Source organism: Pogoniulus pusillus, chromosome 36 (assembly GCF_015220805.1).
Source record: "Pogoniulus pusillus isolate bPogPus1 chromosome 36, bPogPus1.pri, whole genome shotgun sequence".
In the NCBI taxonomy this organism is placed as follows: Eukaryota; Metazoa; Chordata; class Aves; order Piciformes; family Lybiidae; genus Pogoniulus; species Pogoniulus pusillus.
This window is the reverse complement of record NC_087299.1, coordinates 4758156-4779829: the sequence shown is the minus strand read 5'-3', so window position 1 is coordinate 4779829 and position 21674 is coordinate 4758156. Positions and strand designations below refer to the sequence as shown.

The 21674-nt window shown below is 55.8% G+C and overlaps 1 protein-coding gene across 1 annotated transcript in view; it reads left to right on the top strand.

Annotated features, from left to right (window-relative positions):
• Window positions 1–21674, top strand: part of AJAP1 (adherens junctions associated protein 1) — a 47705-nt gene that overhangs the window by 5056 nt on the left and 20975 nt on the right. Inside the window, exon 2 of the mRNA XM_064171698.1 lies at window positions 14825–15498. Coding sequence (XP_064027768.1) covers window positions 14825–15498 — 674 coding nt within the window. The remainder of the gene's footprint in view (window positions 1–14824; window positions 15499–21674) is intronic.

The following is a 21674-nucleotide window of genomic DNA, read 5'->3' as shown; positions in this document are numbered from 1 at the left end:
CAGCCACAATAATGCTTGAATAAACTGCACTTTGCTGCGGCGCTTCCTACCTCCTCACAGGCAGCAATTTCACAGCCCAGGCGAGGGGAGCGGCGCCGGTCTTTAGCAGCCTCTTCCCCAGGGCATGAATAATTGTTGTAATAACGCTGTCACGTTGCCTTGGTGGCATCTCTGGAGGGGTGTGATGGATGGCAGTGGTGGCAGAGCCGCTGCTCGCCCTGGCTGCTGTAGGGGCTGCCCCACGTTGCCAGGACGTGCTGTGGTTTGCCCTGTGAGAGTCATCGGCTGGAAACCAGGGCTGCTGGAGAGGAGGCTTAGGGGAGACTTTGTTGCTGTGGTCACCGGGAGGATGGAGGGTTCCTTTTTACAAGGAGTCAGGTGAAAAAGACAAAGGGTGACAGGGACAAGTTACTGCTCAGGGGAGTCAGTCGCATTGGCCTCCAGAAGAAAATGTTTTCCTGTGAGAACAGTCAGACACTGGAACTGGAAGCAGTGGATTCTCCTGCACTGGGTGGTTCTCAGACGGCTTGGCAGGCTGCTGGGCCAGCTCGTTTCAGCTCTCTAGTACCTAGAAAGGTTGGAGCAGGTGATCCTCGAGGTGCTTTCCATCCAGCCTGGCATTCTGTCATCCTGTGATTGTGACTTTGCTTCTGTCTCTTCCCAACCTGTCACTGGGAACCACATTGAGGTGGAGAGCAGCAATGTAGGTGTCCTGGTAACCGTATTCCTACCTTCTCTCCTTCTTCAGCTGTGGTGAGGGCTGGCAGCAGAGGGTACAGGAATCACCCTGCTGAGCCAGGAGTGGTTCCATGCTGCCCTACCTCTTGTTCTCGTTAAGGGCTGATGATGATGAAGTGAATTATGGCTATTAGAGCCCAACTGGGATTGGGTTGGAGACCACAACTCTTCCACTGGGATAACTCTTGGAAGCCACGTGTGTTGGGTGCGATCTGCAGGGAGGAGGGAGCAGCCTCGTTGGTGTTTTCACTCCCTTATTTAAAAGGAAGGTGCTTGGGATCTTCCCTACTTTCCATCCTTCCTTCCCATGCTGGGTGGTCCTGCTGGGAGGGGGTTCCCCAGCCAAGCCCAATGACCTGATGACTGTTGTGGCTTTTGTGGGGGATGCTCCTGAAGCTGTTCCTTGGGCCCTTCTCCACCTTGGGCACGTGAATTTCATCAGAGTGAATTCTTTGACTGGAATAAAGGTAAAACTCTGGACCTGAGCAGCCTCCTTGCAAATGCCATTTGCATAGATATGAATATTTCCTGTGGCTCTTCTTCCCAGGACCTGCTCCTCCAGACTTTGATAGCTTACATAATTTCCTGTGATGGAGATGTACTTCATCTAATTTCACTTTGAAATGCATCGATTAAGTCAGAACTGCTGGGAGATTTAAACTGAATCTCTGTGGCCTGAACTTAACTGTGGGAGGTTTACCTGCCTTCATCCTTCAACATTAATTTGGTTTTATGAGGAATCCTCATGAAATGAGGTTTTGGCTGCCACTGAACTGCTGCTGCTGCTCTCAAGGTTTATCAATCCCTTTCTGTGGTCTCAGCAGCTCTAGGAGTAGAAGCTGCACTAAGCCTCCTTCCAGAGCAGCATTGGGTGACTCTGCGTAGAAGGTGCCACACCAGGGGACACAGCAGTGTCCAGGCCACATTTCTGGTGTGGCTTTGTCTCTCTTTGGTGCTTCTTGCATGAGTCTCTTGAGCTGGAGGAGAAGCAGGGCCAGGTGATGCCTCAGTGAAGCTCTCACTGGGATCAGGGTTGATGGGCACAGATGCTCATGGTGCAGGATGGAGACCTGCAGTGGTGGTGTCCTCTCAGCATTGCTGAGCATTTTGCCCTTATGGTAGCAAGTAACAGGGGTAAATGGAAATGAAATCCACCTTGGCTGGAGTTGGATGAGCAATTGGATGGTCAGCGCCCAGGGCAGGAGGCTGAAGCATGTACCAGGGATTCTGGTGAGGCCCTTCCAGGTGGAGCAGTTAGTCAGGCAGCCCAGGCAAGACCTTTAAGCCATGCTCTGGTTTTCCCTCCCAAGACCACAAAGCACCTTTGGGCCAGGCCTCTCTCTAAACTCAGCAGCAGAGGATTCCCCACTCTCCAGCTCTGCTGCTGCCCTGCAGAGATTAAACAGACTTCTAAAAAAAATGAAGCTATATGTAAAAGAATAAAGCTCATCATTCATAAAGTGTTCATCCTCAACTCTGAGCTGCAAGATGTCTCATTGTGACTTGGAAATGATGTGTGGGCAGGAGATCTGCTTTAACACGCCATGATTTATGATGCCTGGCGCAGTTTGCTCTGAAGGTCTGTTTCAGCAGCTCTGCTCTCCTGGAAGGGCTGTTGCATCCCCAGCAGCACTGGGTCCTTTCTGCTGGTGGTCACTGCTGTGTCCCCATCAGTGATACTCTCCATGCCCTCCAGCAGCCCCCACTTTGCACGGTTTGGCATGATACTGTGGGGAGCAAAAGCTATTGGCAAGCAGGAAGCCCTTGCTGGGGTGGGCAATGAGAGCTTCAGCTCCACTTCCATACAGAGATGGTTGGCAGTGAGGAGAGGTGGATCTGCTCTGAACCCAGTGCAGCTGCCCACGGGATGAGGCTTGATGGCTGTAAAGCAGTGAAGTGGGAGCAGTGAAGCTCTCTGCTGCCTGGCTGGGCTGGGTGTGTTGTCAGTTTCTTGGCTTCCCTGCAGGGAAGGGGTTTTGTGGAGTTCACCAATACCCCAAGGTGGGGTTGGTCTCTTTTCCCTAGTCTCAGGTGATAGAAGGAGAGGAAATGGCCTGAAATTGTGCCAGGGGAGGGTTAGGTTGGACATCAGGAAAAGTTTCTTTGCTGTCAGAGTGATCAGGGATTGGAACAGGCTGCCCAGGAAGGTGGTGGAGTCCCCATCCCTGAAGGTGTGCAAGAGGTGTTTGGCCATGTTCCCTGGAGACATGGTTTGGTGGCCATGGTGGTGCTGGGCTGATGGTTGGACTGGATGATCTCAGAGGGCTTCTCCAATTCTATGGTTCTGTGACCTCACAGGGACAGGTTGCTCCCATCCACACGGTGCTTTAGCTGCACCTCCCTTTCTGCAGCATCCCAGGATGTTGAGGAGGAGCTCCCTGTGACACCTGCTCCAGCCATGCTTTATGGCTCCATAAATAGGAGTTGTGGCTGCGTGACGCCGGCTCGGGGACTGCGCAGAGCTTGGGTGGCTTCGGTGTGGGAGGCTGAGGGCTCGGCAGGCAGCATCTGAAGCTCCCTCCCGAGCGAGCAGCGCTAATTGCTGCTGCCACTTGCCTGCTTGTCATTCAGGCTGAAGACACGAGAAGGTCGAGGGGAGCCCAGGTTCCCCCCCGGGGTTTTGCAGCTCGGTTCCGGCCGCATCCCCGGGGCCGCGCTCCTGTAATTGCCGGAGCCCCGCACCTGACCCCAGCCTGCTCCCGCGATCGCATCTCAGTCTGCAGGACTGGAGTAATGAAGCGTCCGTTAATTGACATGGATTAGGACATCCACTTAAGTCCCCACCGACAGCTGCGTGATTAATGCCGGCAGAGGAGGCCACGTGGCCACGAGTCCCACCGGGACACGCCGGAGCTGTGCTCTCCCTGGCAGGAGCTGCAGCTCGCCCGGGCGTAGCGCAGGGAAAGCGGTGCCGGCTCAGCTAAACTCATCTGCTACAAGTGGTGGCCTCCTGGGGGCTTTCTGATGGAGTTTTTTCTGGGCAGGATGAAGATGAGTCACTCATTTCTTCATCTCTTGTTGCTTGTCCTGGGACAGGACAAGAGGCAATGGATACAAAGTGGAACTCAGAAAGCTCCACCTCAGCATGGGGAAAAAACATCTTTGGAGTGTGGCAGAGCCCTGGAGCAGGCTCCCAGAGAGGTTCTGGAGTCTGCTTCTTTGGAGACCTTCATGACCCATCTGGATGTGTTCCTGTGTGATCTACCCTGGGTGATCCTGCTCTGGCAGCAGGGTTGGACTCAATCTCTGGTGGTCTCTTCCAACCCCTACCATTGTACTGCTCTATAACCTTGTTTCTCGGCCTCCTAAGAGGCTCTGCTCCTCCAGCACCCTCTGATGTGCTGCATTCAAGATGTATGCTGGGTTCTCATCAAAGTGATGAATTTCAGTTTTGGTAACGCTGATGGATAAGAATGGAAATGTTTCTTATGGGCAAATTCCCTGGGGACGTTCTGCTCAGGCAGCTGCTGGGGCTACAATTCCACATTCCTCCTTTTTTTGTCCTTTTGGACATCTTGACCCACATGAAGCGCAGTTGCTGGCACATGGACCTGGCAGGGGTGGTGTGAGCAGGAAGCTGAGGTACCACAAGAGATGAGATAAACTGGAGAGGTCTGCAGGAAGCAGCCAAGGGATGCTGGAGGGCTCCTGTCAGTGCCAGGTGGTGGCTGGCTCTGGAGCCAGCACTGGGCAAAGTGGAATCTCTTCACGAAGGGCATGGGGATGGTTTCCTCTCTCTGTAAGGAGGTGCCAAGCAGAGCAGTCTGACTCACGGGCAATTAGGCTGCGGGGGGTGTGTGCCCACAAACAGTGCCGTGTTTCTGGCACTCACAGTGACTCACACTCACCTTGATCTGGAGCAGGAAGGCCTGCGAGCTGCCTGCAGCTGGCTGTGTGGTGAGGTGGCTGTGGCCAGGACCAGGTTCCTCTGTGGAAAAGAGATTGTTTGGTGCCAAAAGGGGATTTCAGCCTCTGCTTAAAGCCTTCACCCTGGATTTTATTCTCTCTCTCTCTTGCATTAGCTGTTTTTTTCCCCACTGTTTTGGGTTGTTCTCTTTCCTCCACAACTGTGCTGAGCCTGGAGGCTTCTTCAGCTGCAGAAGGTCCCCATGGGGAGCTGGGAGGGGGCAGGAGCTCCCCAGCACTACTCTAGAGCCTTGGCCAGGTGATGCCATCCTCACACTGTACTCCTCTCCCTCATGCTCCAGCTCTCACATCTGGGCTTGCTCCAGGTTCTCCTGTTGGTGTTTCACACCTTCAAAGAGCACTCAGCTGCTTCTGGTGGGTTTTCATTGTATTTCCTGCTCCACAAAAGCTGTCTCCCTGGCTGTCCATCTGCCTGCTTGTCCATCTGCCTATCTGCTTTAGAGCCTTTACTTCTCTCATCTTATCCATTTCTCCAAGAGACTCTGAAGTTTAGAAGCTCTTTAAGCTTTCCCTGGGTTGGTTCCTGTGCTCAGCCACTGAGGCCTTGGGGCAGGCTGAGCATCCCTGGGCTGCCAGGGTCCTCTTAGGAGAAAGCCAGAGCTGAATCTCAGTTTCCCTGGTGAGAACTGAGAGCAGCTCCAGGGAGCCCACAGTGCTGGGGTTAAGATCCAAGCCTCTCTCTTGGATTTCCCAAGGGACTGTGTCTGGGAAGAGGGCAGCTGGGCCTTCTCCTGCTCATCTGGACATCCTGGGCTCAGTGCTTGCCTTTGCTCCTGGTAAAGCTGATCATTAAAATTCCCATTGGAAGAGGTTTTTCTCCTTGGATCTTTCCCGTGGTGGTATTCCCAGGGACATGGGTATCTCAGGCAGTGGACTCAGATGCTGTGTTCCACTGAACCAGCTTTAATTACTCTGTTTTGAAGCTCGTTAAGCCTCTGCTCTCTGCCTTCTGAGCGAACTTTATCTGAGGCTTTGAGATCAAAGCAGCCCCTGCCGCTGGCATCGCCTCAGCTCCTTCATTCAGAACCAAGATAAGCACTGAGGTTATCCACCCGTGAAGCTGGGGGGTACCAAAGTGGTGTGAGGAGCAGCTGGGACTGTGGTCTTCCTCTCCATGGGTCTCTTCCGAGCTGGAAGGCTGAAAGAGTCTTCAAATCATTGTGCCATGGTGGGTATGGGTTTAGGGGAGGGAAAACTCCTTGTGAGGCTTCTGCTCCAGCCTGGGATCAGGCAGGATTTTTGTGATCCTGGCCAGGACAACCTTGTTCATCCCATCCCACAATGCTAAGGCTCTGCACCCTGCTCACCACACCATGGTCCTGGCCTGACTGCCCACCTCTGTCCTTCAGCTGATGCTGCAGGGGGTGGAGTGTGACAAAGAAGAGGATTCAGGAGCAAAGCTGGGAAATGAGCAGCTCCTTTGTTTGTGACTCTGGGGGAAGCAGACCTGGATCTGCACCGGGGAGCTGCTAAACCAACCCACTTATTTACTCTGTGTGGCATTAGGGATGATCCTAAGCTTCTGGATTTGCTGTGCTCACACATGTAGCATGGGCCCCTCCCCTCAGCAGTGCAGAATTGGATGAAAACAGGAGGTTTCCTCCTCTCTTCTGGTGGTGATGGGAGAGGATAGGGTGGTCCCAGGCACCTGGGGACCTCCTGGGTAGATGTTAGGAAGCAAAGACTAGGAAGCAGTTTAGTGGTGCACACAAGGTGGTGGAATGCACAAAGAGGTTTTTAGGTAGAAGCCAAAATAAGAGGATGAGGCCCAAATTTCCTCAAGTTAGTGGGGACTGTTTCAATGTCACCCAGAAGGGAGCTCAAGGCTGTGGTTACTCCCAGATACGTTTTGAGGTGGATTTGTAAATCTGAGAGCAAACTTCCCGGCGAGTTGTGTCTGAGCTGAATCTCTGCCTGCTGCCTGCTCCCCGGTGCTGGGGCTGGGTTTGAGAGGGGGGGATGAGCAGGATGAGTGGGTGCCAGGTGCAGGTTTGGGCTGGGAAGCCAGCACTCACAAAGCCCCTTTGTCCAGGCAGGACAAAAGCCGAGTGTTCCTCCCGACGGGGGGATGAAGGCTGCAGTGTCCGGCCCCGCTGTGCTTAATGCCCGCAGTGTTTGCCGGCTGGGCTGGCAGCAGCCATGCTCGGGGGTGGGGGGGTGCCCACGACTTCTGGGATACCCCAGAGTTCCATCTCTGCTGGGGAGGTGCTCGAGGTGTTTTGTTACCTGGCTGGGGTGGGGGGCAGTAGGACCACCAACCTCTGCCCCCAGCTGAGGGCGACTTGCCCAGAGCCTGCCTCTCAACATTTGGCAGCTGAAACCACAGCCGGGTCGGGTCTTGTGTGTGTCCCCTGCAGTGAGCAGGGACAAGAAGCCCTTTGAAGGGTCCCTTCCCAGTCGATGCACTCTGGGATTCTGTCTTACTGGGAGGGCTGGGCCACGCCTGGACCTTTCTGCTGGAGCAGCAGCAGCAGCTGAATTGCTGAGTACTGGGTTTGTGCAGGAAGGTGTTGAAGATACTGCTCTGTCTGGAGGTACAGGTTGACTTCTGGGCTTCCAGCCTCTGGCACTCCTCAGGTCCTACCTGAGATAATTGTGGTAGTCCAAGGAGACAGTTGGTGCCTTCTGGAGTGAGTTGAGCTGGGCTGGGGATCCTGGGTCACATTTACCTGCTCACTGCCTTAGCTGAGGTCTTTCACCTGTCCTCAGGCCAGCTGCAGGTGCTGGGCACCTCTCAGTCCCATTGGCATCCTTTAAAATCTTTGAGAAGGTGAAATGAAGTGGAGAGCAGGGCTTAAAGGTTGGCTCAGCTTTAGCAGGCACCAGGCACATGGAGCAAACCTACTAACCTACTGTTGTCTGGGCAGCGATGCCAGGTGTGCCAGCTTTTGATGTTCTCTCCCTTTTTTTCTCATTCCTATCTTGCTCTGCAAGACCTTGCTGAACCTCGTGGCATGGGATGCACTGGTGGGCTCCAGCACCCGAGGTGGGTGCCAGTGCCTGTAGTGGTCTCCAACACCCGAGGTGGGTGCCAGTGCCTGTAGTGGTCTCCAACACCCGAGGTGGGTGCCAGTGCCTGTAGTGGTCTCCGACACCCGAGGTGGGTGCCAGTGCCTGTAGTGGTCTCCAACACCCGAGGTGGGTGTCTGTAGTGGTCTCCAACACCCGAGGTGAGTGCCAGTGCCTCTAGTGGACTCCAGCACCTGAAGTGGGCTCCAGCACAGCTGGGCTCCAGCATCAGCCCCGGGCTGCTGCTCCCGAGGCTTTGCCCTTCCTCTGCCCGTGGCGAAGGACAGCCCCGGTCGGCGAGCGCAGCCGTGGCACCGCTGCGCCAGCCAGCTCCGCTCTCTGACAGCCTTGGCAGGGCCGCTCCTCCCGCATCAGCACATTGGCGGTGCCCTGGGTGTTAATGATGCCTTCCGCACTCGCGGCTATTCAGATGGTAAAATTGTTTATTCGCAGCTGGCTGAGCTCAAGACAGAGGCAGAACAGCGAGCAGCTCCCCTCGGCCGCCCTCCTGCCCCCCTCTCCCATTGCAGGCAGGGATGGATCTGGCTCCTCTATCCCGTGTTTCAATCCTGTGGAGGACTTGCTGCCCTCAGCCTCTTTCTGCCCCCTTTTCCCAGGGAAATGGGCACAAATCTGCTGGCTGTGGGAGCCCGCTGGTGAGGCTCCAGCCTATTTCACCCTCTGTTGATTTTCCTCGGTGATAAATCCCACCCCCTTCGCCGTGGGAAGTGGTGTTGGTTTAATTACTTGTGGGGAGAAGGGGGAGAGCAGAGGAACTTAGGACTTGTGTTAAATATCACTTTTATTAGCAGGTAATCCTGGGGCTCAGCTCTGTAATATACACAGGTAGTGATGTGGCACATTTCATTTACCCAGGTGCTTCCCTGTGTCAGCTTTTGTGCCTTAATTCCCAGTGCTGGCTCTAAAGAGCTTGGCAGACATATTTCTGCAAATTTATAATCATCTTGGAGGGAGTCGTGGCTGCAGACAGCAGTGAGGAGTCACTTCCCAGCTCCCCTTGAGTCTGGGTTCAGAGCAGCCTGGCCTGGAGCAAAACATTGCCTAGGAGAGAGGTGTTCGAGTGGATGGTGCCTGTGGTCCCTCGGGAAGTAGGGCAGGACGCGGTGGGTGATGTGCTGGACAGTCCTGGGAATCTCCTCTCGATCATAGAATGGTTTGGGTTGAAAAGAGCCTTGAAGATCAACCCCCTGCTGCTGTGGTGTAACTCGCCAGGTGCTGGTCCGTGGCGTCCTTGCATGGGAGTGTGCAGTTCTTTCTCCAACGGGTCCGTTCCAGCACAGAGCGCAGTGGTGATGCTCTGGCAGCGCTGGATTTCCATGGCAATGGCCGTAGTGTCAGAGCAGAGGACAGTGGCTGCACTGCAGGGATCATCGCTGCACAGGGATGTGGGGCTGGAGAGGAGAGAGGGGATTGGAGGAGAGGAAGGTGAGCGGCTGCGGCAGGTTTGCAGTTCCCTACTCGGCGAGGACATGCAAGTCCGGGCCAAGGATCTGCCATTGCCAAACCCTTCCCCTCTTCCTCCAGCTCCAGCGGGAAAGTCACACAGTGACCTCCTCCCGCAGCCAGCTCCTGCAGCTGCCCTCAAACCGTGTGGTGCTCCCTGTGCCTGCGCAGGACCTGCAGCCAGGCTGCCAGGGAGCTTGCCATGCCCGGGCTGAGCGAGCGTAGCCACGGCTGCTGCTCGCAGGGCTGCTGCTGTCTCTGGCTGGCTGGAGACGGGAAACGCTCAGGGTCCGTAAATCATCCCAGCAAGGACATAACCTTGCTTCCCTGTGCAATACCAATAGATTACCTAAGAGGAGGCATGGGATGGAAGAATGGCTCCATTTGTATAATTCTGCATTCAAAATCAGCCTATTCTGCATTTAGCGCTGCCCGTGAAGTGTCTCCGCAGTCGCTGGAGAAAGGGGTTGGTGCTGGAGAGCAGATGAGGACCTTCTGGAAGGGACACAGCCAGGTGTCTCTGCCGGGGGCTGCGCTGGGATTCACGCCCCGGAGAGCCTGTGGAGGCTGCGGAGGGGGTGGGACCTGCGCAGGCTGCTCATGGACTGAGCTCTCCACGTTGTCAGAGCTGCTCCGTGGCCACGGCTCCAGTTTCTTGCTGGGACAGATCAGCAGTCAGGGGTTTCTGGGCAGCTGGTTTTGTCAGCCCCTGGATTCACCTGCCTGCAGCTTTGGGACTTCTCTGGGGGTGCCATCACCCTCTGAAGGTCCCTGGGAGGTGGACAGAAGTGTTTCCATCCTGCTCCACTGTCTGTGCCAGGTGTTCCCTTTTCTCTTCTTGTTTGAGGTGGGAGGAGTTTAGTCGTCCTGGCTTTCCTGGCAGGAAGGAAGGTGCTTGGGCTTGGTGGCAAGAGCCACGTTGCTGATGGCCATGGGATTGGTGAGGCCAGAGTTGCTGGGCAGGATCTTTGCACCATCCCAGCAGCCCCTTCCCAACCAGCACAGGGCAAAGTGAGCTTGCATCCTCCAGCCTTCTGGGAATTAATCTTCCTTTTGAATGCCAGCTTTTCTCCTCTTAAAGCAAACAGCTGTGTCTGGAAGGGTTTGAGAAGGATTTTGTGTGGGGGAGGGTTCTGAAAGTTGTCAGGTTTGGTGTGCAACACCTTCAGCTCCCACAGCTGCAGCATCTTTGAACCAGAGCCTGGCTCAGCTAGGCTCAGCAGAGCACCTCAGGAGTGCTCAACCTTCATGATCCCAGTAATTATCTGAGCAATTTCCTTGGAATCTGCTCTTGTGCTTCCCACGAAGTGCAGGTAAATATTTAGTGGAGGTTCCCTGGCTGTGCCTCTCCATCCATTAACTGCAGGAGTGGATTTGTGGTTCACGGGAGCAAAGGTGGGGGAGCTGAAGAAGGGATTTCATCTCCAGGCTCCTGCTGCTGCCTTCTTTTTTAAACCCAGTTTTGGAGTTCTGTTGCATTTTTCCTGGAGTTTGAGAAGTGTTTGGGGTGATGTCCCCAATCCTCTCCGAGGTGGGAAAAGAGATAACAAGGCTGCCCATGCTCCCAACCCCCCTTTGCAAGGGAGAAGTGGAGGTGCTGGGGAGGCGGAGGTGCAGAGGGTCCCTGGCATGTGAGGAGCAGCAGGATTTTATGGGACAATCTTGGGGGCTTCTGGGGCAAGCTTCCAGAGAAGGGCAACAAAGCTAGGGAAGGGTCTGGGGAGCAGAGCTGGTGAGGTGCAGCTGAGGGCAGACCTCATTGCTCTCTACAGCTCCCTAAGAGGAGGCCACAATGGGGTGAGGTTTTGGTCTCTTTTCCCTAGTTTCAGGTGATAGAGGGAGAGGAAATGGCCTGAAATTGTGCCAGGGGAGGGTTAGATTGGAGATGAGGAAAAATTTCTCTTTTACAAGAGTGGTCAGGGACTGACACAGGCTGCCCAGGGAGGTAGTGGAGTCTGCATCCCTGGAGGTGTTAAAAAACCTGTGGCCATGGCACCTGGGGACAGGGTTTGGTGGCTAAGGTGGAGCTGGGTTGTCATTTGGACTCAGGATCTCAGAGGCCTTCTTCAACCCAACCAATTCTCTGATTCTATGACCTCCAGGGACATGTCCCTCTGCGATGTACCTCTCTCACTGCCCTCTGTGGCAGGGTGCTCAGCTGGCACTCGGGGGAGCAGGAACGGTGCCAGGGAGGGAAGGGTGGTGATGTGGCCAAACCTGAGGTCCCTTGTTGCCACCGGCCCCGCCGGGCGATGCTGCATCCCGCGCCGAGCACATCGCTGCGTTGCCAGGACAACAGCAACTCCTACACGCTGCTATTTATTCTGAAGGACACTTGCTCCTCGCTGCTCCAGAGCCTTCACAGCCTGCACGCCACGCAGAACCCGCCCAGATACCCGCACTCACCCCTCCCGTCCCCACAGCCACCTGCTGGGGCCGTGCCAGAGCCAGCCGGGTGGCCGGGAGGACACTGCTGGGTGACAGCTCCCGGGGTGACAGTTCCTTGGCTGGCATCACGAAAGGGACACAGAGAGGAAGGTGACCCACGCTGTCCTTGGGCCAGGACAGGCTGCTGCTGAGAGCTCTGCCTGCCTTGTGCTGAGCTGGGGGTGTCCCCCAGTGTGTCACCATCGCCACTGGCTCCGGTCTGGGGGCTGATGCCAGCAGCAGAGGACACTGCTGTGTTTGGGTGTCACCTGGCACTGCCTGCCATGGTCTGGCACTGCCCGTTGGCATGACCTGCAGGGGTGCTCAGGAGCAAGCTCCCGGGAGCTGGGGGCTGCCATGGCTGCAGCTTGAGCATGATAGGAACAAGCAGGAGGAAATGGAAAGAGGGGAAAAATCTGTTTTTCCTGTGTGCTGCCAACCTCGGGTACCAAGAGCTGGCACTTTGTCTTTGAGAAGCTTCCACGCAGCAGCTGGGGTTTGGTGAGCACCCAGTTTGGGCTGGGCACATCCTCCCCTCCCTGTTTCAGCAGCTGTTCATCAAAGTGCTGCTTGCTCTCAGAGGGCAGGGCAGAGGTTTGGGTGTCAGAAGTGGTATATGGGGTGAAAGTGGTGCCAACCAGGTGCCTGGCACCTCTCCCTCCCTGCAAGAAGACATTTTGGGTTGTGCTGGAGGACCAGGCAGAGGCTGATATCGAGCCTGAGGTGCTGCTGGAGCGAATGTGAGCGCTGTGAAGGTGAAGCTGTGCTGAGTGCTCTCACTGGATGCTCCTGACTCGATGGGTTGTTGCCTGTGGCACTGCAGCTGCACAGCACACAGAGGGGTTGGGGGTGGGGGGGTGCTCTTTGTGGAGTCGCCCTGGCACTGCCAGCCTCTTAAAAAAACCCCAACAACCGACCCCCACCAACATGTTTTGGGTGGTTTGTGGTGTGGTTGGTTGGTGGGTTTGGTGGTTTGTGGTTTTTTTTGTTTGAAGCCTTGAAATCCTTCCTCCCCCAGCCTGAACTATTTTGGTTGCTGTTGTCTGTTTCTGGCTCTTCCCTTTCTCCTTCTGCGCTCTTTGCCTGCGTCGCCTTTTCCCTCCCCAAAATAAATGCTGCTACGCCTGGGAGGGGAAAAAAAAAAACATATCCCCAATTAAGGAAAGAAAGGAGAAATCCTGTGAGCAGCACAAGCCCGTGCTGGGAGTATCCAGGTCAGCTCCTCTAGCTGAGGCGTGCAGGGAGGGTACAAACGCTCCTGTCAACCAGATGCACATTTTGTCGTGCTCCCAGGGCCTGCACCGGGCGCAGCGCTGCGGAGGATTAGTCAATTTAGGCAGATAAAGCTCCAATTAACTCCTGCTGAGGCCAACAAAAGTCTTGCTTCTGCAAAAGCTGAATAAAATGGAGTAAAGATTTCATTGGGCTTTGGCCTAATGATTTTTGTTTTCCCTTTTTTTTTCCTTTCCTTTTTTGTCCCTTCTTTTTTTTTCCCCTCATTTTTTCCCTTTTTTTTTTATTCCTTTTTTTCCCTTCCTTTTTTTTTCCTTCCTTTTTTCCTTCCTTCCTTTTTTTTCCTTCCTTTTTTCCTTCCTTCCTTTTTTCCTTCCTTCCTTTTTTCCTTCCTTCCTTTTTTCCTTCCTTCCTTTTTTCCTTCCTTCCTTTTTTCCTTCCTTCCTTTTTTCCTTCCTTCCTTTTTTCCTTCCTTCCTTTTTTCCTTCCTTCCTTTTTTCCTTCCTTCCTTTTTTCCTTCCTTCCTTTTTTCCTTCCTTCCTTTTTTCCTTCCTTCCTTTTTTCCTTCCTTCCTTTTTTCCTTCCTTCCTTTTTTCCTTCCTTCCTTTTTTCCTTCCTTCCTTTTTTCCTTCCTTCCTTTTTTCCTTCCTTCCTTTTTTCCTTCCTTCCTTTTTTCCTTCCTTCCTTTTTTCCTTCCTTCCTTTTTTCCTTCCTTCCTTTTTTCCTTCCTTCCTTTTTTCCTTCCTTCCTTTTTTCCTTCCTTCCTTTTTTCCTTCCTTCCTTTTTTCCTTCCTTCCTTTTTTCCTTCCTTCCTTTTTTCCTTCCTTCCTTTTTTCCTTCCTTCCTTTTTTCCTTCCTTCCTTTTTTTTTTTTAATGAGATGAGTTAAAAAAAACAGAAGAAGGAATTTGTGCATATCAGGCATTTTCCTACTGCTCTTCTTCATGAGGGGGGAGCATCTGAGGAGGAGGCGTGAGTAGAGCTGAGCGTTGCAAGGTGTGGTGCTGCTGAGGGAGGCAGAGAGCTTTGACATGAGACGAGGTGATGTGACATGACGTGGTGGTGGCACGTTACATCAAAGCCAGAGCTGAAATCCTGAGCCAGCAGCTCATCTGGCATAGCAAGAAGCACAGAAAGAGGCTGTTCCTCCTTCCCTGTCAGGGCAGGGGCTTTGCTGAGGGAGCACTCAGAGAGTCCTAGTGCCATCAGGTCACACTGGGCTCTGGGTACAGATTTACTCCAAGGGGATGTTCCTGCTGCAGTGTGGAGAGCCACCTCCGTGGGAGATGGGCTATAGACTCTCCTGCCCCAGCATGTTGAGGGACTGATGCCCTCCACGGTCTCATACTTTGGCTGGAAACCTGGGGAGCAGGGACCAAGCCCCTGTGACTTGCTGGAGCAAGAAAAGGGCAACAAAGCTGCTGAAAGGTCTGGAGAACAGAATTGCTGAGGAACAGCTGAGGGACCTGGGGTTGTTCAGCCTGGAGAAAGGGAGGCTCAGGGGAGACCTGAAAGGAGACTGGAGCTAGTCACGAGTTGGTCACTTCTCCCAAAGAACAAGTGACAGGATGAGAGGAAACCACCTCAAGTTTGGTCTCTTCCAGTCAAAACCATTCTGTGCTTCAATGACTCAGATCTCAGAGCAAAGTGCTCCACTTGTGCCATCTGCTTTAGAGAATTCGTCGAAAAGGGCTGAGATTGGGCACTGGCTGCTCCCTCAGGGCACTTGGTGGCACAAGCCACCCTCCAGTCAGTCACAGATTGGCTGGAAGGCAGCAGAGCCGTCGTTTCTGATGGGAGCTCTCGATTCCCCGTAGTGCTGGTGGTGGATTTGCAGTGGGAAGAGCATGGGGAGAGGGCGCAGGTCACCCTGCAATGCCTTCTCACGGGGCACTGGCCGAAGCACGGCAGGGGGATGGTGGTACCACGTTCCTGCTGTGCCAGCGGCCGCTTTGTGCGGCTGGGCTTGGGGGAAGGATCCTTGCCTTGCTCCTCTGCCCTTCTAACGTGGTCCTGTCTGCCCACAGGTCAGGTTGCCCGCTCGGAAGCCATGCTTGGATTTTAATAGCCATGTTCCACCTAGCCATGGACCTCGCCAGCTGCCAACCCGCGCCCAGCGGCACCGGCGGGAGGCTGTCGCCGCGCCCGGCGCTCCGGCACAGACTATCCCGCGCCTCGCTGTGGGGCACGGGGAGCGGGGAGGACCTGCGGCGCCCCGGGCACCCCTGGAACTGCACCCCCGTGCCCCCCACCACACAGAGACCCCGCTCCCGCCGGCCTGCCCCCGCCGCCCCGTTGCCCGCCGGCCGTCCCCTGCGCCGCCCCCGCTCCCGGAGGGGCCGGCGGCACCTGCGCGGCCGTGGCTTCACCTCGTGGGACGGGCGCCCCACGGTGTTGCCCGAGGTCATCGTCTGGGGCCCCACGGGCGAGGAGGACTCCCTGGAGAGCAGCACGCTGCCCGGCGCCTTCGCCACCACCGCCGCCACCACCACCGCCGCAACCACTACCACCGCCACCACCACCGCCGCCACCGTCGCCGCTGCCACGCCGCCCCGTGTGCCCCCCAGCACCCCGGCTCCGGTGCCCGGTGGGGACGTGCCCCGCAGCAGCCCCGGCCGCACCAGCACCGCCGAGCCAGCCGCCGGCCACAGCAGCGGTGGCAAGGATGCTCGCCCGCCCCGCGGGCTGGGAGACAGCACAGGTAGGGCCTGCTGGGGCAGCAGGGGTTAAATGCAGAGGGCTAGGGGGTGCCGGGGGTGGGGGGAGAGTCGCTGCAGCATGAATTCCCTTGGCGGTGCTGCAAGAACAGTGTCTGCGTAGAGTATGGCCAGCAGGTCTGGAGAGGTTCTCCTCTGCTCTGTCCTAGCGAGGCCACATCTGGAGTACAGGAACCACTTCTGGGCTCCTCAGTTGAAAAGGGACCAGGAGCTACTGGAGAGAGTCCAGTGGAGGCTGCAAATCTAATGAGGGGCCTGGAGCAGCTCTGCAAGGAGGAAAGGCTGAGAGCCTGCAGAAGAATAGCCCCAGAGGGGATCTGATCAATGATCACCAAGAGCTAAAGGGTAGGAGGCAAGAGGACGAGGCTCGGCTCTTGCCAGTGGTGCCCAGTGACAGTGCCCCAGAGGGGACCTGATCAATGATCAGCAAGAGCTAAAGGGTAGGAGGCAAGAGGACGAGGCTGGGCTCTTGCCAGTGGTGCCCAGTGACAGGACAAGGGGCAGCGATGACAAACTATAACCCAGGAGATTCCATCTGCAGAAGAGGAGAAAATTCTTTGTTGTCAAGGGTGCTGGAGGCCTGGAGCAGGCTGCCCAGAGAGGTTGTGGAGTCTCCTCTGGAGAGATTCCAAACCCACCTGCCCATTGTGCTCCACGGCAAGCTGCCGTGGGTGCCCTTGCTGGAGCAAGAGAGGTAGGAGTTGGACTGGCTGATCTCCAGAGGATCCTTCCAACCCCACCAGGCTGGATTTTGTGCTGGTAAACACCAGCAGCTGGAGGCCAGCAGCAGCATCTCTGATTCAGCGCGGCGGTCGGAGGCGTTTCCGCAGCCTCTCGCTGTGTTTTCTCCATCAGCCATCTCCAGCCCTAGCCCAGCCCCGGCACCGGGTGATGCCTTCCCCCTGTGCTGGCTGCTGCGTGGACATGGCTGGGAAAGCTGCTTCCCATTTATTTCAGATTCTATTTGTTATTGCTGGTATTAAACCCTGGGACTCCGCCGTGTAGTTTGCAGAATTTATTCGCTGAGCATCGACTGCTTTTAGCCCACAGGGATTTCCTGCTTCAATCTAGAAAGAATTTTCTGGCCTAATCTTAATCCCAATTAATTTATCCAACCTGTCCCTCTTGGCAGGAAGACACAAGCCACCCGTGGTGGTGTTCCTGCTTCGGGGGGGTCGGGGAAAGCTCCCAACCCACACACCTCTCAGCACAGGTTGGGATCGGTTGAGTAAGTCAGTGAGGGAGCATTGACACTGATGCCAGCCTAAGCTCTGTGACCACATCTTCAGCCTTATCTCCCCAGGCCAGTGCTGGTGGCATCTTCCAGGCTGGGTATGTGGGGTCTGGTGGGATGGTTGCTGTGCCAGCCCTTGGGCAGCACGTGGGATGGTGGCTCTTGGCACATGCTGCTCCTGCTCCATAATTTCTTGGAGCTGGCAGCCTCGTTTAGGTGAGGCAATGCCATCAGTGTGCCAGTGCTGCTATGGTCCTGTCAGTGCCACCACAGCTGCCAGCCCTGTCTGGCAGCTCGGTAGGGAGCAGCAGCCCTGAGCCTTGGTGTCACTGGCAGCTCCCTGGGCTGGCTGTGGCCACTCTCAGCTCTCGTTAGAGGCTTCCTGAGGCAGCACAAGGTTTGCTCAGGGGTGCGGTGAACTCAGCTCGGGACTGAAGGATCTTCCTAGGCTCAGCCTGTCCACCCTACACCACAAAGGGCCTGAGCTCCAATCTGTTTCTCCTTCCAGCGCCAGGGATGAGCTCCCAGGAGAGCCCCAGGGAGCTCCTGGCTGCTGCCACATTTCAGGAGTGGTGGGCACCGCTTGGAAGCAGCGGGCATGCCATGGGCGGTCCTGCTGGCACTGCCCGCACACCCTGCTCCTCTCTTACATAAGCCTTAGTGGCTGGAAGGGTTTGTTCTCTGCTGGGAACAGCATATGGCTGCAAACTGGGATGAGGTAACTCCTCTGTGCTCTTCATCTCCCTCAACCAGCATCGCAAAGCCCTGTCCTGCCATTGCCTAAGGTGCCACACGTTGCGATAACAATGTGTACCGTGTGGGTGGGCAAGTGGATAGGGAGGTGCCTACAACTCATAGCCCTTCAACTCTCTTGGCAGCAGCCCCGCGGGTCGAGGTAGTCCTGCTGCACCACCCAAGGGAGCTGAGGCCACACTGCAGAGCCACTTCGAGGCTCCCTCAGCCGAGGGGACCCTTAGGGCTGTTGGATCAGGCTCCGCTCTCGTGGCAATAAAGGTGGCTGGTTCCCCACCAGTGCTCTGTGCCCTTGCTTCCCTCTCTATGCTCCAGGGAAGGGACTTGCTGCTGAGGGCGCTGGGGGACCAGAGAGCTGCTTGGAACAGGGGCACAGCAGTGGCGGCAGCCGTGCTCGCTCAGGCGAGCGATGATCACAGTCCTGCTCTGTCAGCTCTTCCTCTCGCCCTGCTCCTCCGTGCCGGGAAAGCAAGAGAAAAAAAAAGGCAGAAACAATGTCCCCGTGAGTCACCAGCTGCAAAAACAAGCTGGAGAACATCCCCTGGCACAGCAAACACTTGTAGGTAGGAGAGGAGGCGGGCGAGTGATGGATGGTGATGGCCAGAGAGGAAGGAGGGGCTGGTGGGTGCTGCTGTGAAGCAGTGGGTGCCACTGTGGGGTGATGGGCACCACTGTGGGGTGATGGGCGCCACTGTGGTGTGGTGGGTGCCACTGTGAGGTGATGGGTACCACTGTGAGGTGATGGGTATCACTGTGGTGCAGTAGGTGCTGCTGTGGTGTGGTGGGTGCCACTATGACATGATGGGTATCACTGTGGTGCAGTAGGTGCTGCTGTGGTGTGGTGGGTGCCACTATGACATGATGGGTATCACTGTGGTGCAGTAGGTGCTGCTGTGGTGTGGTGGGTGCCACTGTGAGGTGATGGGTACCACTGTGGTGTGGTGCGTGCTGCTATGCCAAAGAGTGTTTTGGGTAACCCATGGCTCAGGTGTGCTTGTCTCGGTGCCACCTGGCAGGGTTCTGCTGGCACGCAGATGGAGATGTGTGATGCTCACCCAGGCATAGTTTGTGCCTCTGCTCTCCTTTGCTGCCTTTTTTGGGGGGCTGTCATGAGGGTGGGGCTGGGAAAGAGATCCAGAATTAAAAGTGCAGGGTGATGCAGGGGCTGGCTGGAGCCTTGGCTGCAGCCTTGCCAGGGTGGCTGCAGTCCTGGCTGGCTCAGCTCCTCTACCATGGCAGAGCATCCTCCTGGATTCTGGGCACAGTCAAAAAATGAGAGGAAAAGAGAAAACTGAATGAGAGGCTGTCAGGGGGAGGCAGGGATCATGCTGGCTGTGCTGGCTGAGCCTCTCCTTTCAGAGTTATTAGAATAAAGCTGCCTTTAATTAAACCCCTAAGTGGAGTCTAAGGCAGGAGCCTCTCTGTGCCCACTGCTGCTGAATGGCAGCTCAATCGCTGCCGCACTTGGGATGGAGCTGGTGGTGCCCAAGGGACCTCCTTTCCTGGAGATGGGTTTGCATGCCAGGATGCTTCAGAGTGAAGGTGGGGAGCTGAGTGGGTACTGCCATGGTGAGACACTGGCACAGGTTGCCCAGGGAGATTGTGGATGCCCCCTCTCTGGAGGTGTTTGAGGCAGTGTTGGCTGGGTCCTTGAGCAGCCTGGGCTAGTGGGAGGTGTCCCTGCCCGTGGCAGGGGGTTGGAACGGGGTGAGTTTAAAGATCCCTCCCAACCCACTCTATGAATCTACGGGCACCTACCACTGCCAGCAGCCAGAACCCTAAGCTCGTGGTGTGCCCCAGCCTGCTGTCTGCCCCCTCTCCATCCCTGACCCAGAGCATATCAAGACTAAAAATAATGATAAGGAGGCATTTGCCGGGAGGTGACCCTGCCTTGGAGATGAGGGGGTGCTGGGTGCGAGCAGATAGCAGATGCAGAAGGCTTCAAAGGAATTAATTAAAGATAAATGTGCTTAAAAGCAGACCCCGGGCGGTGGGGACGGAGCTGCCGCTTTGATCCGCCCTGCTAAGGCATCGGGAGCAAGCGCAGCTAGGGGCTGAAGGGGAGCCGAGGGAGTTAGATGGCATCACCCAGGCCAGCACCCACCAGCTGCCTGTCTGGGGAGGGTCCCAAAGGATCCCTTGTGAGGCTGTGGTTTTCCTGAAGGCTGGAGGAAGGTGACTGCAGCCAGAGCAGTGCCTAGGGAGCAGGACTGGCCCTCCCCACGGGATTAGCGGCTGCCGCGCGTGTGGCTGTCTCTGCCGGCACCCACGTGTGTCTGAGCCAGCCAGCAGCTCTCCTCTGCTGCTCTCCCAAGTATTTACTGCTCGCTGATATTTACTGTAACACCTGAGCAGATAAGTCCCAGTGTCTTTAGCGTAAGCCTCTAGGATCTTCATTCTTGGCAGCGCTGCTCCTCAGCGGTGGCAGCAGGAGGATGTTCTCTCCTTTCATCAGCCCAGACCCAAATACCAGGAGGTTTCCAGCAGCCTCGGTGGGTTTCTGCTGCTGAAGAGCTGCGTTTTCACTTCAGGAGGAGGAATTCTCATTGGGCTGGGCTTTGGAGTCGATCGCTCTGATTTAGCAGGTGGGAAACTGAGAGGCTTTGCCTGCCCAAACTCTGCTTTGAAGGTGAGAGAGGTGCTCAGAGGAGCACCCCAGGATGGTTTCCTGGCACAGTGGAGACTTTGCACTAGAACCAGCTTTTCTGAGAAGAGTCCTGCCCTGTCTCCTTCCCTGTTTCTGCCCCTCCTGGTTTGGGTAAATGATTTTTCTTACAAGCTGTTGAAGGGCAGCAGGGTTCAAGCTGGGCTGATCCCCCCTGGGACCGTCCAGTTCTGGCTGATTGCTGCTGAGAGGCTGTGCAATGCTCCGAGTGGAATTTTCCTGTCTGAAAGTGGTTTTATCATCTGGCTGGGGCTTGGGGGGGGGGCGAGGGAGGTAGGTGTGGGGGGGTTGATGACAGCTGGGGAAGATGCAGTGCCTCTGGAGCACTTTCCCCAGCTCCTCTGTGATGCTCAGGAGGATGTGGAGGCATCCTGGCTGCTCAGGGCAGGAGATTCATGGCAGGGATGAGGATAGGATGTTGAGCTCCACAGAAGACCCTCACTTTGGAGTGGGCAGCCACTGGCACTGATGTTCCTGTGTCCAAAGGCATTTGGAGTCGATGCCCAGAGCAGGCAGCCAGCTGCCAGGCTCACCAGGCTCTACTGAGTTGAAGCAGAGTGGATCTTCTCTGGTTGCCTCCTCGCATTGCCTGGAGATGTGGTGGTACCTGATGCTCTGAGGAGGCTCTGTGGGGTCCATCTGCCCAGCTGTTCCCCATTCCAGACTCTTCCAGTTGTGTTTTGCCTGCACAGGTGCAGACAGGGAGTCAGGTAGGTGCCATGGACAGTTGCTGAGCCACCCAAGAGGGCTCTATTGCTGGGGCAGCTGCTGTGGGCAGCAGATTGTGGTGTAGCCATCAGGCTGGGGGACACAGGGCGATGGTCTGCCTGCTGCAGTGCTGAGCTGGGTGCACGACAGGGTGGAGGCAGTGGTGGCAGTACTGGTTGCGGGCTTCTGCCTGGGCTGTGATGTTAACTGTGGAAGTGGCTTAGAAGGTTATTTTGGGTAGGAAAAGTGAGCACAGCACCACTGCCATCTCCATTTTCATCATTTCCCTCTCCATCCACTCTTCAGCTGCTCCCAGGAGCCACTTTCTTTGCAATGCTGGTTACTGGGAGCCTGTTTGGGATGGTTTCTCCTCAACTGGATGTGATGCTTTGCTTGAGGATTGAGAGGGAAAGGTGTTAAAGCCTGACCACGCACATGGAAACCTGCTGCAGTCCAACGCTTGCCTCTTGGGTCCTCACTTTCTCAGATGGGGCTTATGGAGGAGATTCAACATCTCAGCTCAGACCGGGAGTTGTGGGAAGGCTGACTGGGGGAAAGAAAGGAGCAAGGAAGCAATAATCCATGTGTAGGAAGGGGTTGTGGTGCTTCACAGCATCCTCCCAGGTGAAGGCAGCAGGTGCCCAGCGCGTGGGTTGTTTGCCTGCCGTTGACTCAAGATCAAGCTCTCCAAAATGAAACGGAGCTGCTTGGCCTGCTTTAATTTTATGCAGCTTAGAGGCCTTGACGAGGGTCTTCAAAGAGCTGCTGCTCCTAGCTGGTTTTTATTGGGAAAATGAAAA